This window comes from Chenopodium album, chromosome 12 (assembly GCF_948465745.1).
Source record: "Chenopodium album chromosome 12, dcCheAlbu1.1, whole genome shotgun sequence".
Classification (NCBI taxonomy): domain Eukaryota; kingdom Viridiplantae; phylum Streptophyta; class Magnoliopsida; order Caryophyllales; family Amaranthaceae; genus Chenopodium; species Chenopodium album.
In genome coordinates, this window is record NC_137845.1 from 549,764 (window position 1) to 564,345 (window position 14,582).

The 14,582-nt window shown below is 34.5% G+C and overlaps 3 protein-coding genes across 4 annotated transcripts; 1 reads left to right on the top strand and 2 right to left on the bottom strand.

The window, feature by feature from the left end:
* Positions 1 to 2: 2 nt before the first annotated feature.
* LOC145571463 (uncharacterized) lies at positions 3 to 3,190 on the bottom strand. Its single transcript, XM_081630502.1, has 7 exons — positions 3,042 to 3,190; positions 2,589 to 2,662; positions 2,144 to 2,293; positions 1,860 to 1,933; positions 1,427 to 1,545; positions 674 to 757; positions 3 to 384 (listed from the first exon to the last, which is right to left on the bottom strand). Exons 2-7 carry the CDS (start codon positions 2,593 to 2,595, stop codon positions 282 to 284), a joined length of 537 nt encoding a protein of 178 aa, XP_081486628.1. The 5' UTR covers positions 2,596 to 2,662; positions 3,042 to 3,190; the 3' UTR covers positions 3 to 281.
* Positions 3,191 to 3,835: 645 nt separating this feature from the next.
* Positions 3,836 to 8,031, bottom strand: LOC145569938 (uncharacterized). 2 transcript variants are annotated; one of them, XM_081628907.1, is made up of 9 exons: positions 7,654 to 8,031; positions 6,191 to 6,275; positions 5,861 to 5,977; positions 5,447 to 5,511; positions 5,271 to 5,359; positions 5,087 to 5,166; positions 4,814 to 4,925; positions 4,291 to 4,410; positions 3,836 to 4,213 (listed from the first exon to the last, which is right to left on the bottom strand). In XM_081628907.1, the coding sequence occupies exons 1-9, from the start codon at positions 7,952 to 7,954 to the stop codon at positions 4,028 to 4,030; spliced, it is 1,155 nt and encodes a 384-aa protein (XP_081485033.1). In that variant the 5' UTR covers positions 7,955 to 8,031; the 3' UTR covers positions 3,836 to 4,027. The 2 variants fall into 2 exon arrangements, with proteins under 2 accessions (XP_081485033.1, XP_081485034.1); XM_081628908.1 differs by lacking the exon at positions 7,654 to 8,031 and adding an exon at positions 6,611 to 7,038.
* Positions 8,032 to 11,884: 3,853 nt separating this feature from the next.
* LOC145572728 (uncharacterized) lies at positions 11,885 to 13,565 on the top strand. Its single transcript, XM_081631700.1, has 2 exons — positions 11,885 to 12,398; positions 12,784 to 13,565. Exons 1-2 carry the CDS (start codon positions 11,885 to 11,887, stop codon positions 13,563 to 13,565), a joined length of 1,296 nt encoding a protein of 431 aa, XP_081487826.1.
* Positions 13,566 to 14,582: the final 1,017 nt, after the last annotated feature.

Consider the following 14,582-nt stretch of genomic DNA (forward strand, 5'->3'; position numbering starts at 1 on the left):
ATATCATCGTTTATTACAACTGAGTCTCAAACTATACCAAAAATGTGCAAGAGTAAACTTCAAACTACAAGTTGAATGAAGTTGTAACCTGAGATATGTATGATGTGTTGGGTTGTTGAGACGATGAATCTAATGAAAAGGGAAAGTAACTAGACTTCTAGAATGAAGCTACAAAAGTATCCGCATTACGGCTCTGAATCAAATTCAACAATTTCCTGCTTCTTATGACAATGCATCTTGTAGCGAAATTGTCTCACTTCAGTCACTTGTCCTTTGCTTCTTCAGTTCTTCGACCAGAAAAACCATTTTTTGGTTGATGGAGTCTGAGTTGGCTCATCGGGCTCTCTCTTTTCCAGTCCCTGCTTTAAGGACTCCAATCTATTCCTGTGTATCATTCCAAAATTTAACTTATAAGCAATTTAGTTTAGTTGCAATAATTATTTAAACAGTCGTGAAGATTCTACTGCAAAGGGGTTTTATTTTATTTTTATTTTTTAAATAAGGCCTATAGATCAAGTACTGAAGCCTCAAATCATTACTCAACAATTTACCATCAGATATTCTAAACTGCATTACTATATGTACATGGATGGGGGAGGGGGTGTTGGAATGGAAGCATGCATCTTTGACCATTCTAGATGAACCACAGGATCATGGATTGACTAGATTTTACCTCATGTCCGTGAGACACCCATGCAAACTCCATCTTTGGCGAAATCCTTCAACACCTTCCATTCCACTGGCAAGAATCAAACGCCTGAAAATCATTTCAAAATAATTAGGTATGACAGAACGGAAAGTTTTAAAGAGAATGTCTCATCACATACGCCATATAGTTTGAATGGCAGCACTTTGTTTTTGCCATCCTACCGTGGAATTGGGAACATACAATGAAGCACCAACCTTTCATATTTGTCATTGTAACCTAGAAATATTCTTCTAGATATTAAAGCTAAACGGTTTGTGCTAGTTACATATCCTTGTCATACAGCACACACTAATGAACAGACACAATAGCATACAATGATGAATTATGTTTCCCTGTGGCAACTGGAACTTGGGTAGGAATAAAGGCTTTTTCTGGCCTTTTTCTATCAGCATGTCTAAAGTAAAGATGCACTAGAATACATTATTTAAAGATGTGTTTCTAGCGACGAGTAAATTTGGGAAGAGCTTGACCTATCTATAGAATCTGGATTCAAGGATGATTGAATAATATGCAAACCATTATATCAGGGCCTTACTGGTGTCTCACTACAAGAAGCAACAGGAATGGATTTTAATAAACTGGATTTGCCTTTGTCATACCCATGCCATTTTTGAATAGAACAACCTTTGACAACTTTTACACTTTCACAAAGTAGATGACAGATGATAACAAATACAAGAGACATATCATAAGACCAACCAATCGTGCACTACGTACCTTTCCAGCTTAGTGACTTCTGATTCCAGTTGAACAGCCCTTTCCTTGGCTTGATCAAGTGGCATTGATAAACCTAATTTATGCTCACTTTCTTGAAGCCTTTGCCTGATTTCCTTATCCTATTATATTGCAGGTAGGGAAGAAGATGAGTTCAAGGTCTCACAGATCAAAGTTGACCATTATTGATCTAGTTACACATTAGTAAAGTAAATGATATATTTTTATGGAGCTACTTTTGAAGATAAATTTTACAGTAGTTATTTACAATCTAAATTTTAAACAATCTTTTTGCAATACTAAAGCATTATAGTTTTCAACAGATTAATGGACAATATTACTAAGCTTTGACAACAAAAAGTAAACAGGAGCTTAAATCTCGGACAGAGAGAAACAGTAAGGAAAGGCATATATTATGAACATCAGATCATCTTACTCTTCTTTCTGCACACTGTCGATACATAGCAATCTCATCTTGACAGAATGGCTCAATATCATTGATCTGTAAACCTATAACAAAGGAAAATCACGACAAAAAAACGCTGAGCTCTAGGTGAAATGGACATCACCATCATCAAAGAGTCAAAAAAGTTTTAATCAAATGTTTCATATTCCGCAATGTTGTTTAAGACTTCTAGTACACTTCAAATATGCCAGTACCAGCTACAGTATGGCAATACAAGGCTCTATAAATCACTCAGCATCAAGAAAGCATCTTACACAAATATAAATTCCTCAGCAACCCATCGCATAAGTTGACACCTTCAAGTACATAAGGAGCTATCTCTGGAGGGACGATAGGTGATGGAGGCCCCGTCATTAAATCATCACCAACCAAAATAGTTTCCTCCATGGTTTCCTGCGAATCGACTGAATAGACCCAACAGAATAATCAGAAGTTAACTGCATGTCCTTATCACAGAAGTGATCTTTGTTTTCTATATCTATTCTCATTTGTAAAGCAATAATTTAATTGAAACCTTCATTTCTTCCTAAAATTTCTGACATGGACAAACATCTTAAGCAAATTATTTAACCAATTATCCTTCCTGATATGCTAATTTCAAACCAAACCAGTTATAGCATATATGGAGTTAAAAACAAAGCCATCGTAAGAAAAAAACAGCCGTGCAAATGCATGAGTAAGCTGTCAAATTTCACGTACCATCCATGTTTGTTTTCTGATCCTTTTAACTTGCTGCAAAGTAAGTGTTGTACAAGAAAAAACAGCACTAAAACCTGAAATTCATCAAAAGGCAATACAGAATAGGTAAGAAGATAGACCAAAGTTGATCAAGGACATAAAACCGTAATTCAAAACCCCAGAAAGAACAAAAGAACGATGAAACGGGAAAGAACCCAAATTAAATATCGTAGAGGCATTTCATCAAACAGGTAATATGCATTCCGAAAAATCCAAACTTTAATACATTCCTTCATGATCGTGCTAAATAGGAAACTAAACATGGTATTCAAATGGATGAACTTTAAGCTCGAATTCACAAAGGGGTTAAAGATGAGCAGGAAATGGTTACTTCTCCATTGTTTTCTTTTTTGAAGGTGGGTTTTTTCCTGAAGATCACAAATGAAGAGAGAAGAAGGAGGAGAGAAATTTTACCTGAAGAAAATGGAAGTGATGAGTACAAATTATGGAGACACTGCAATTGAAGTTGCAGAAGCGAGGTAAGTAACCAATTGTATAGTCAAGTACTCCTTACATGTATTTTTAGGAACGATTTCTAACTCCCTTGAGAGTTGAGAACTCACTTCAAGTCAAGAAGGGTTCTTTGGCACTCTAGCCCAACCTAGGGGTTTTACTAAGCCTAGCCGACTCGTGATTAATTTGAGTTTCAATTGGTTTGAGGCCTTGAGCCGAGTATATTTGAAGGTGAGTTGAAGTTATATATTAGCGTTTCATTCTTAAAATCAATTGGTGATAAGTGGAGTAGCCCATTAGACTTATATGTTAATCATTCTCTCTTTATTTTTTTTGATGCAAAACAACTAGTCTCAATTCACATGTGAGTGATTTTCCTAACAGTTTTCTTATAATTTTAAAAGATTAGTTCATTGAAATCTTCAAGGAAATGTATTGAACAAGATAGTTAGTCAATAGTGTAAACCACATCAGCTCGTTTGATTAAATGGATCATAATTTATCCAATAAAATGGGGAAAAGAAAGTGAGCTTGGCATTGTCAAAAACTCAAAAGTAGCAACTTGATATATCTTTTTCTCAAATACAAACTCAACCCATGCACTAACTCTAAGGCCCTCTACTAGTCTACTGACTCTACTCCCACCCCTTCATGTTGCTCCCTCCTAGTTTCCTCTCTCTATGACCATCTTCCCAATATTGGCAAACCATGCTAAGAAGTACGAACCACTATTTGCGATATTAGCAAGCAAACAATTTATAGCTGTATATAAAAGTACAGCGATTTGTAAACAAACGAATTACAAAACTCCCAGTTTGGTTACACTATACAAGATATTTTTTTACCATTACAAAATTTTGGTATTTTACACAAAATGATCATATGATACTATTTGCTCTTTGATGCAGGTAGAACAATCAAGCATGATAAACAACCCTATCTTAATATTAAGCACGCCTATACTCATCTCCACAATCACCAATCACTCTCAGTAGATCCTTCCCCCTGCTGGAAACATCTCGAATGCTGTCGACATCCTCCTCATCAAGTTCAAGAGAAAATACAGCATTAGCATCTTTAATATGCTCTGACAGTCCAAGTCTGACACCTATCATGGAACCTGCTACAGCCGGCTGCAATTGATCCAACAATATTGCAACATTCAGTTTCTCAAAACCAATCTTAGGATAGATGAAGATAATGATTTTACCTGATCTAGTATGTATTTAACAGCAACAGTCGAAATGGGCACACCATGCTTCCTGGCAATTTTGTTCAGCACTTGAAGCAAGGTTTGGAAAAGGCTCCATCCTCCCCATGCATCAACCATCTGCCATATAAACAGAAAAACAAAATGCACCCAAGTCAAAAACAAAAGAGTGAACTATGACACAACCCATGGCTGTCAGAAAAATAAGAACACTTCCAAAGAATAAGTTATGCATTCGATTGTTAATAACACCATCGGGAAAAAAAAAAAAGTAAAAAATAAAATAAAAAGGTGCAAATGAATAATAGGAAAAAAAAAAATGTTACTTTTACTTGAATGATTAGATTTTAATGCTTCATCCAAATATATACATGTATAACCCCAGAACACTGCCAAATGTTTGATGATAATTCACCAAATCACTCCAAATTAAAGTATGTTTGCTTTCTTTCATCTCAGGCAAGTGCATAATTCTCATTTCCAAAATGAAGCTAGAACAAGATTGCACGAAGAAAATCCATACCCTTTTGTACTTCTGCAAGGAGGGAGTATTTAGTGAAGGACCAGCAAATGGAATGGCCAAATTGGTATCAAGGAACTTCTCAGATAAGAGACCACCCATAACTGTCCCATACCTGCGAAAACATAATTATGTAAGAGCCTTGGAATATCTTTAGCAATTTTACATTTATACACTACAATCACATGGACCTTTGGATCCAAATTGCTTGACAGGGAAAGTAAGAATCTGTTTTCAAGGGGTAAAGGGTTAACGAAAAAAAAGGTGGGAGAATACGTTATGAGTTTAACTCCAGTTTGCTGACAAAGCTCTGCCATTTTCTGCTGAGGACGCATATCAATGATAGAATGTTGCACCTAGAGTAGTTCACGCATTAATCATACTGAGTTGAAAACCCACACCTTAAAATGGAGTTTCACATAAAAGAAGCTACATCAACAGATCTGAGTATCTGACTTACTTGGTTGCTCACAACAGGAATCTCATTTTCAAGAATTATTCGTAACCTTTCCGTATCAAAATTTGTAAGAGCCACAGTCTTAATTTTTCCTGAAATTACACATCTAATAATTGAAATCCTTGAGACTTTTTAGGTTGCTAACATTGATGTTAAACAAAGACCTAATGGAACCTTACCTTCATCTTTCAGATCTGTAAGATGTTTCAATGCATCAAGATATCCAGAATTGGAATAATCCCACCTATTTCAAAGTGAAAAAGTGGTGTTCAGAAGATTGAAGTATCTAACAGCCAGGATTCACCAAAAATGGCTAGAATTTATCTGAAAACACATATTTCATATGCAAAGCAATAAGACCAGACATGTGTCCTAAATTCTACATGATTGAGCACAATTCTTAATTAACATTTTAAGGTACAGCTATGGCTGAATAAACACTTGAATCATGTTTCTCAAAAAAAAAAAAAAAAAAAAATCAAATCTAATGCTTGGGATGATAGAGCATACCAATGCTTTCATAAATCACAATATATGCATTCAAACCCTTAAAGGTGCAGCATGGAAAAGGACAAAATCTGGAGCATCCTTACCAGTGGAATTGTAGCATGTCCAAGCAAGCAACATCCATTCTTTTTCTTGAAACATCAATGTTCCCCTCCACAAAACTCCTTGTCATCTTAACTGGTGATGGAACCCATTTCGTGAGACTACAAATGAAATCAGTCAAAAGCAACATTAAAGTAAAAACCATATGATACACCAGCAAAATTACTCAATCAAATATCTGAGTTCCTCTTGAACTCAACAGTCAGAAGTTTACAAGCATGCTACCATTCTTAGTCTAAGTTTGCTTCATGATTTGAAGACAATAAACCAGCAAAAACGGGATTATTACAAGTAGTCTGGAATTTCTAACTCACCCTCTGACCTTTTCTAAAACCTCAGGTGGGCGCTCACGACGGACTCGATTTATAAAGATTCCATAAAGATCTTCAGCAGGTCCATCTGAAACAAGTACAGAAGTTCAAACTGAATCTCCTATCATATTGATTTTCAAAAATTTCTTCCTTGAGATAAGGAGCAGAGAAGTATGCTTTCTCTAATATAAAGAGAATACAGACAGTATTTAGGTAGTGTGCATAATTGGAATTGCATATTAGGCATGCATAATCAGTAATCACCAAATAAAAAAATTTAGCTATACAGCTATATAAGTGTACATTCAAGTTCTTCTATGAATTATATGATTTCTAGTTAGGTGCAATAAAACAGAAAGATAAAGATAAAAGATATTCAGTTGCAAAATGTTGCATTTGTTTCCCAACTATCATACTGCTTACATATATCAGCCATATCAAAAGTAGCAAGCCCCGCATCAGCATATCGAAGCATAGCATCAACCGCATTGTCCCTATCGATTTTCCCCCACCCGCCACTAGTTTGCCACATGCCATTAACGACACGACACATTTCCAAAGAATCCTTCCCATTCTTAACTACAATACTACTCTTTTCACCATCAGTTGCTACGCATGAAATTGGCCTCAATTTAACAGCTCCAATACCATTTCTTGTCCTAGTTTTAGCTCTTACAGAAGTGAACACCAATCTGTAGCAAGAACAAGGTAGGATTTCTGTCATTTTTTGGGCCAGTTTAGCGTTTACTATACTAAAAATGGAGTAAAGTAAGAGCTGAATTTTGGTGTTTGTATCCTATCTTGTATCCGGTATCCCTCATCCTGTAGCCAACCGTTTGTTTTTCAAAAGCTTTCTGACTTTTATGCCCCTCTAAGTGTTCACATATATACACAATTGGAAATATTCTACTCGTATCAATTTAGGTGCCATTACATAAATGAAAAGTCTAGAGGAGGCAATCAGATTGGGGTTGATTTGTCGAGTCATTTTCGAATGTATTGCAAGTAGGATTGTTACAAAAAAATGTCATTATTATACACGTAACTAATGGGCCGTGTAATCGTACAAAATAATGACCCTGCTAACATTAGTAAGGTACACCTGTCGTTTAAAAAAAAAAAAAAAAAGACTAAGATATACCCAACTGCATAATAAGACTATAGGAGTACTACGACTACAAAGTACGAGTATACAACTTGGATGCAATTTCCTGATTTCTCCGTTATTAATAAATCAAACAAATAATAACATACGTTTTTTCAAAAAAAAAAAAAAAATAAAAAAAAAAAATAACATACGTAGTATACCCTAATAACGCAAACAAACAATTAACGAAAATATAAAATGAAAGCATGTTAATTAGAAAAAGCGAGGATAGTTTTTGGCCAAGTGGTTTAAACCATGACCAGTAAAATTGAATGGCAAAAGCGAAATTAAAGCATAAAAATGGGGATAAAGAAGTTACAGTGATCAGCCATGTCAAAGGTGGAAAGGCCAGCATCAGTATAACGAAGCATAGCTTCAACGGCGTAGTTTCGGTCGATACGTCCCCAACCACCACTGGTCTGCCACATTCCGTTCAAAACTCGGCATATTTCCACCGAATCGTTACCGTTACTCACCTTGATAAGGCGCTTCTCCGTCGCCACCTCCGCCGTGGATTCGCACCGGATTGAGCTCCGGCCGAGTGCCGGCGAGTTACGCCGAGTTGGGGTAGTGGTGAGTTTGATGGGTTTTAGAGAGTTTAGATGAACAAATGTTGACATGTTTTCTATTTTTCGGTGTAGAGTCGAGACTACAGACTAGTGAGGGCTGTGAGGCGTGGTGTCACTGGTGTTATTGGAAGGATAAGGAAGTCGCTACTCGCTGATATAAATTGTTATATACATTCGGATATACGGTGCACTCAAGTTTGCTCATTTTGATAATTATTGCTCATTTCATCATCAAATGATCTTATTTGTGTTTTATGTAATAATTAAGTTGACAACTAAAAAATGTTTATAGTAAGATTTAAAGTCAAAACTAACAAGTCTTACTATCTAAATAGTCAAATTTGATTATTAAATTAAACAAGTATAAACTAACAACTTGGGGCATCGCCCGCACCACACACTAGTTACTTATGAGAAATTGAAATAAATTGCTATGAATATTACAAGACAAAAGGAGTACGTACTTATGTAATTGTCATCCCATTCATTATTTATGCACGAGTAATTGATTAAATATATAAAAAAAAATGCTATATATATATATAAAAAAATGCTATATATATATATAAGACTAATCAAAAAAAGGGGGGGGGGGGGGGGGGGAGGAGGGCTATATATAAGGAGCTAAAAATAAATTCACAAATGAAAGTATAACATTAATTATACTACCTCTGTTTCATATGTTTTACAACTTTGGGTATTATTTGTGAGATATAAAACATTCCAAAGTTGCAAAAAATATGAAACGGAGGTAGTACTAATTTTTGTGTGATTTTGTCATATATTCCTAAATTAATACCAAAGTTGCAAAAATGTTTATTTTAGTCATATGGGGTACATACATTGATACATATAGCATTACCCTAAAGATAATTATACCGTTCTTATAGTATTTTAATGTATTTTTATTTATTTTTATTTTTTATAAAGAGTTTTATATGTTTCCCTTAACGTACTGCTATAGTTTTTTTCTTATCTAATTTATTTTAATTTTTATTTATCTCTCTCCTAATCACATGATTTGATCTTCTATCATTTCGTTCTTAATTAAAAAATATGATATAATGTGAGAGTTAAAATTTGCATGTACGGAGTATAAAGTAGAGAGACACACGTAATAATAAAATGGATAATTGCATTGTACTTGCTATTTTTAATTGATTATTACATCTAGTGATCTTCACGATAATATTACAACTACATACAATCACTCTTTTTATATACGGACTAGTACATACAATACAAATTTTGGCGAAATATAAATAAGAATATACAAGAAGAAATGCACGACCCTTCCAAGTACGTCATATCTTGGAATTAGGAGAAAGCTTATGTCCTCCTTTACTTCTTTAGTTTGTTCTTGAGTCTGATAATCTTTCGCTCCATCTATATAAAGAATAATTAAATTATTGATGAAAAACTATTACTTAAATTAGTTAGAAATTGAATTCATTTTTAGCACTTGTACATTTTTAGTGCTCCGTACTTCGTATGACATACCTGAACAAATGTGTCCAATTTCTCCTTTGTATAAAAATATTCTGTCTGTATCCACTTCAATCCTTGAGAAAAACTATGATGTTTTCAAAATAAAATCATTAAGTTTGTCTTAAAAAAATTAAGGAAGCTAAGATGAACTAATGTTACATATAAATTTGTTTTGTACTCAAAAACAAATTGTTGGATCCAACAACATTTAGATCTGCATTTCGATACACAAAAGTTTTTACTTTTAAGTAAACTATCAATATATAATATACCAAATACGTCAATAAAACTCGTTTAACATACATGCATGCATGATGTTTATATTATATATACTCCGTAATAATTAAAAAAATACTCTATAGTAAATTAGATTAGATATAAATTGATCAAATCATCGCAAATTGGGCCATTTATTTTAATTATGTACAAATAGTACAATAATGAAATAATTCAACTTATACACTAGATGAATGTTTTATTAATTGATTTACTTACCTTTCCTTATCCTTATCTTCACAAGTAAGTTGAGCACAAGCAAGTCTTACATACTCCGCCCCAATCCTATAGTTTCAGATAAAATTAAGAATTACAACGTTAATAAAAAAAAAAAAAACAATATTTTAATACGAACAAGAGTGAAAATTAATGCTTAATTTGCTAAATAAACATGCCTTAAGCTTTTCTCTTCCATGATTTGGGCATGTTCGGCTATTTTAGGAAAATCAACATTATTAGAGGCGCTGCACATAATTCATGTGTGACATGAAACAATTGATCATCAATAAAATCAGGGGAATTTCAAAAAAAAAAAAAAAAAAAAAAAAAAAAAAAAAAAAAAACACTTCGTAATAAATAAATAAAATCAGGGGACACACAATTAACGAATACTTAAATTTTGAAAGAGTGAAAATCATCTTTCTCATATCAAAAGAGAGATAACATTACGTGAAATCTATTGCATCTGATAAGAGTGCTTCCATATCATTGTAATAAAAAAAGGGAACGTTATATATAACCACACGTGTGACGTGTATAGTAGATTTAAGATTGTTGAATTGGAAATCAAACACTAGTTAGATTCAACAAGATTCAACACGATCAATATACTTAGATGTTTCTACCATGTGGCTACCTCTTTTAGCAATGACTTCAGATAGTCTTGAAGCAATTCTTGAACAATAGCCAAAGCCATATTAAATACCAGATTATTGGTGAAATTACAACTTATTAGCAATTTTGCAAATACATGAGATAGAGCCTAGAAAATATTTTTTGTAAGCATTATTGTAGAGATATGAATATGATTATATGACAACTAAAGAACATATACTGCATCAGATAACATCTTTTGATTACAAACGTAAAATAGAATCAGAAATGCTCTTTAGAATGCTCTATAAAATTCATTTAAGGAAACATATATTGGTTTGATTTAGACTCCAAAATAAATGTGGAGGATCCAAAGTGATACTAAAATTATTTTCAGTTTGTCACAATGCGCCAAAATAATTATGATTATAAAGATTACGGGCACACGTTAGAAATTCCCTTCACCTTTTTAATACTTTAACCGCAACTTACCCCTAAAATCAGTGAAATATTGCTACTTTTCTCATTAAGTTAAGGAAGTTACAGTATATCTTGGCCAATGCAAGGAAAATATTTCAGCTCATATAAAAGTAAATTTAATGTGTTTCTCAGTTGTGTCAATCTCGACCCTTATGTTAAGAATTGAATACAATAAATAAGGATCCATCCTTATAAACTTGTGAACCATTTTTCTATCTCCTCTCTTACTTCATCACTTATTTACGAAATCCATAAATAATTATGTACTATATAAGAAAATATAATAATTTTGAACCCGAACATACTTAAAATAGTGTATGCAACATATAATTACAATTACTAGGGGAATCTTTAATGCGTTATACTGTAATTTTGATAAGGTCCAAAAAATCCAAATACATGACTATATAAGCAGGTTCACCTAATTACTGTTGACTTAGATACCAAAGAATTTGAGGCCTAATTTCAGGTCATGACCCAAACTATTACTTCGTACTAAAAGTTTGAATCTATTTTGAAAATTTTGTGTCTGCAACTAAAACTTAATTAAACTACGTACAAGCTAACATTCAAGGTGTCTTACATTGCAACAATACTACTGACTTATTAAATTTTAATCAAGTATAACAGTGATTAATCACCATTAGTATATGTTATACACATAATATAATGTGGAGAATTACCAGAAAATGAGTACAAAGTATAATTAACTAATTTTAGTATGACTTTGGCCTAACAAATTTGGCCTGAATATTAGATAAACTCCTTAACCAAGTTGGTACACTCCCATTAGAGTGTTACTTCAACTCGAACAAGCTAAGTGTCAATGTTCATAGCAAGCTAATATTAAAGATGTCTATAAAAGGAAACATAGAGGAACATCCTTAAAACACACATCAAAACTAGAGTAATCAATCCAAGAAAATGAAGGGAGTGACATTGGTCATAGTAGTTGTCTTCATCCTTGCCTCGGCGTTTGCTGAGGCAGGCCCTCCGAAACACAAGCCTAAGAAAGTGAGGTGCAAAAACAAGTACTCCCCTTGTTATAAAAAAGATCTGTTTTGTCCTGCTTCGTGCCCTCGGACTTGTTCAGTTGATTGTAACAGTTGTCAGGCTGTCTGTGGGCCTGTGCCACCACTTCCGCCTCCACCACCTAAGGTACAGAAGCCTAAGAAAGTGGAATGCAAGGACAAGAAGTTCCCTTCTTGCCACAACAAGCCTCTTTTCTGTCCTGCTTCTTGTCCACGCAGTTGCAGTGTTGATTGTGCAACCTGTCAGCCTGTTTGTCATGCTGTCAAATCACCACCTTTGTCTAGCCCCAAGCGTGTTAGGTGTATGAACAAGAAGTATCCGGCGTGCTATTACAGGGAGTTCACTTGCCCTGCTGCATGCCCTCAGACCTGTCAGGTTGACAGTGTCACTTGCAGTCCTGTTTGCAGTAAGCTAGCTCATCTCATTTTCCTTACTGTCTAATTCTTCCTTAAACTTACAGCAATACAGCATTGTCATTAGTAGTTGCACATTGTGAATAAGAGTTGCTGGCTTTAAAAGCACCCGAGTTAGGACAAAAACATCATGAAACACCTAAAACTTTCAATGAAATTAGAAAATTAGTCCTTTGATTATAAATTTATCAGCTAACAACAATGTATGTAACAGACAGTAAATCGAGTCCTAGTACCAGTTCTACCTTTAATCATATACAAGTATGCATTTTGTTACACTAGTAATTTTGAAAACATTATGTCATCATACAAAGCCACCTATACAAGTGTGCAGTGTCTAAACAAAGTTACTAAATTCTCGATTGGCATCAAATGCAGACTGCAACAAACCCGGAGCAGTGTGTGAGGATCCAAGATTCATCGGAGCAGATGGCATAACATTCTACTTCCATGGAAAGAAAGACCAAGATTTCTGCCTTGTTTCAGACTCCAATCTCCACATCAACGCTCACTTCATTGGCAAGCGCGACTCCAACATGGGAAGGGACTTCACTTGGGTGCAGTCCTTAGGAATCCTGTTTGACAACCACAAACTCTACATAGGAGCTCAGAAAACTGCCACTTGGAACGATGTCCTAGACCGTCTCTCACTTTCCTACGATGACCAGCCCATCACCCTCCTAGAGACCGAGGGTGCAAGCTGGAAATCCACAGCTGGTGGTGTTACCATCACAAGGTCTAAACCCACAAACGCGGTTGAGGTAGAGGCAGAGGGAAAGTTCAAAATCAAGGCCGTGGTTGTCCCAATCACGGATAAGGATTCGTTGATCCACAAGTATGGGATAACCCCCCAAGAGGACTGCTTTGCACACCTTGACTTAAGCTTCAAGTTTAACTCCTTAAGTGATGAAGTAAATGGAGTGTTAGGCCAAACCTATGGAAGCAACTACACGAGTCGAGTTAAGATGGGAGTAGCTAATCCTGTCCTTGGAGGTGATAAGGAATTCCATTCCTCAAGCATGTTTGCTACTGATTGCGCCGTTGCACGGTTCAATGGTAATGGAGGTGAGAATGAGGGTCGTTCTTATGAAGGAATTGAGTTTGCTGATCTTAACTGTGCTTCTGGCATAAGTGGCAGCGGAGTAGTCTGCAAACGCTGAAAAAATTCAATTCTTAAACACAGATTTATTGATTAATTTCATTACAATATATATCAAAATGTTGTTATATTGTGTGATTGTTTGTTGTATTAGATCATGTTATTTTCACTTATAATTTCATTATCAATTGATGTACAATTGTAAACCATTATAAAATAAAAGCTACTTATATAAAATTCTAAGTTTGTTACTTACTCTGTATGTTCTTAATTTCTTATTACCAGCCTCTGAAGAAGTCTGAAATGGTTATAATAATGGACCGCCCTATACATAGCCCCGGCCCCATATGAGTATATGACCATGTCACAAGTCAGGCGGTTACCGCAGTTCAAGTATCTGATGTATGGAGCCCCGACCCAGCAAGTGACCTTGAGAGGTTAAATGTCTAATAAGAATGCCTAATAAATAGTTAAGCTATTTAATTACTTCAAATTACTTGGTGACGAGTTTATTAAAAAACGAAGTATATGTTCTCTAAGAATATGAATTTCTAAATAATTTGAATTCCACCTATATTTCTATAATTCTATGTACTATTCCTCTTGCAAGTAACTATTTTATTTTTTTTATATTTTGTGATTCTAGTATTTATATCCGTATCCGTTTCCATGCAACCTATTTAGACCGTTAATTTTTTAAACAAAAAGTCAAGCTAATATGCTTAAGGGTAACCTATTATGCTCTTATTTGTCCTTAACCTTAGCTTACAAGTCTACAACCATGCATACACTAATTAAAGAAATTAAATATGACTTGTCATGTACGTTGAAATTAAACACTTCATAAACATTGTAAAACAACATGTATGAAAATTTTCCCATTTGAACATAAACTGGATCGAAAGCCATGCATGGACGGCTTACTTCTTTTATTTAGTTTAATTGATTCTCCCTATAATAGTTGACTTAGCTTGCAATTGTTTAATGGTCTAGGCTTCATTATATTTCAAGCCATTGACCAAAACAATGGATTTTACTCGCATAATTTAACGAGCTTCTAAATATGGGAGTAGAACTT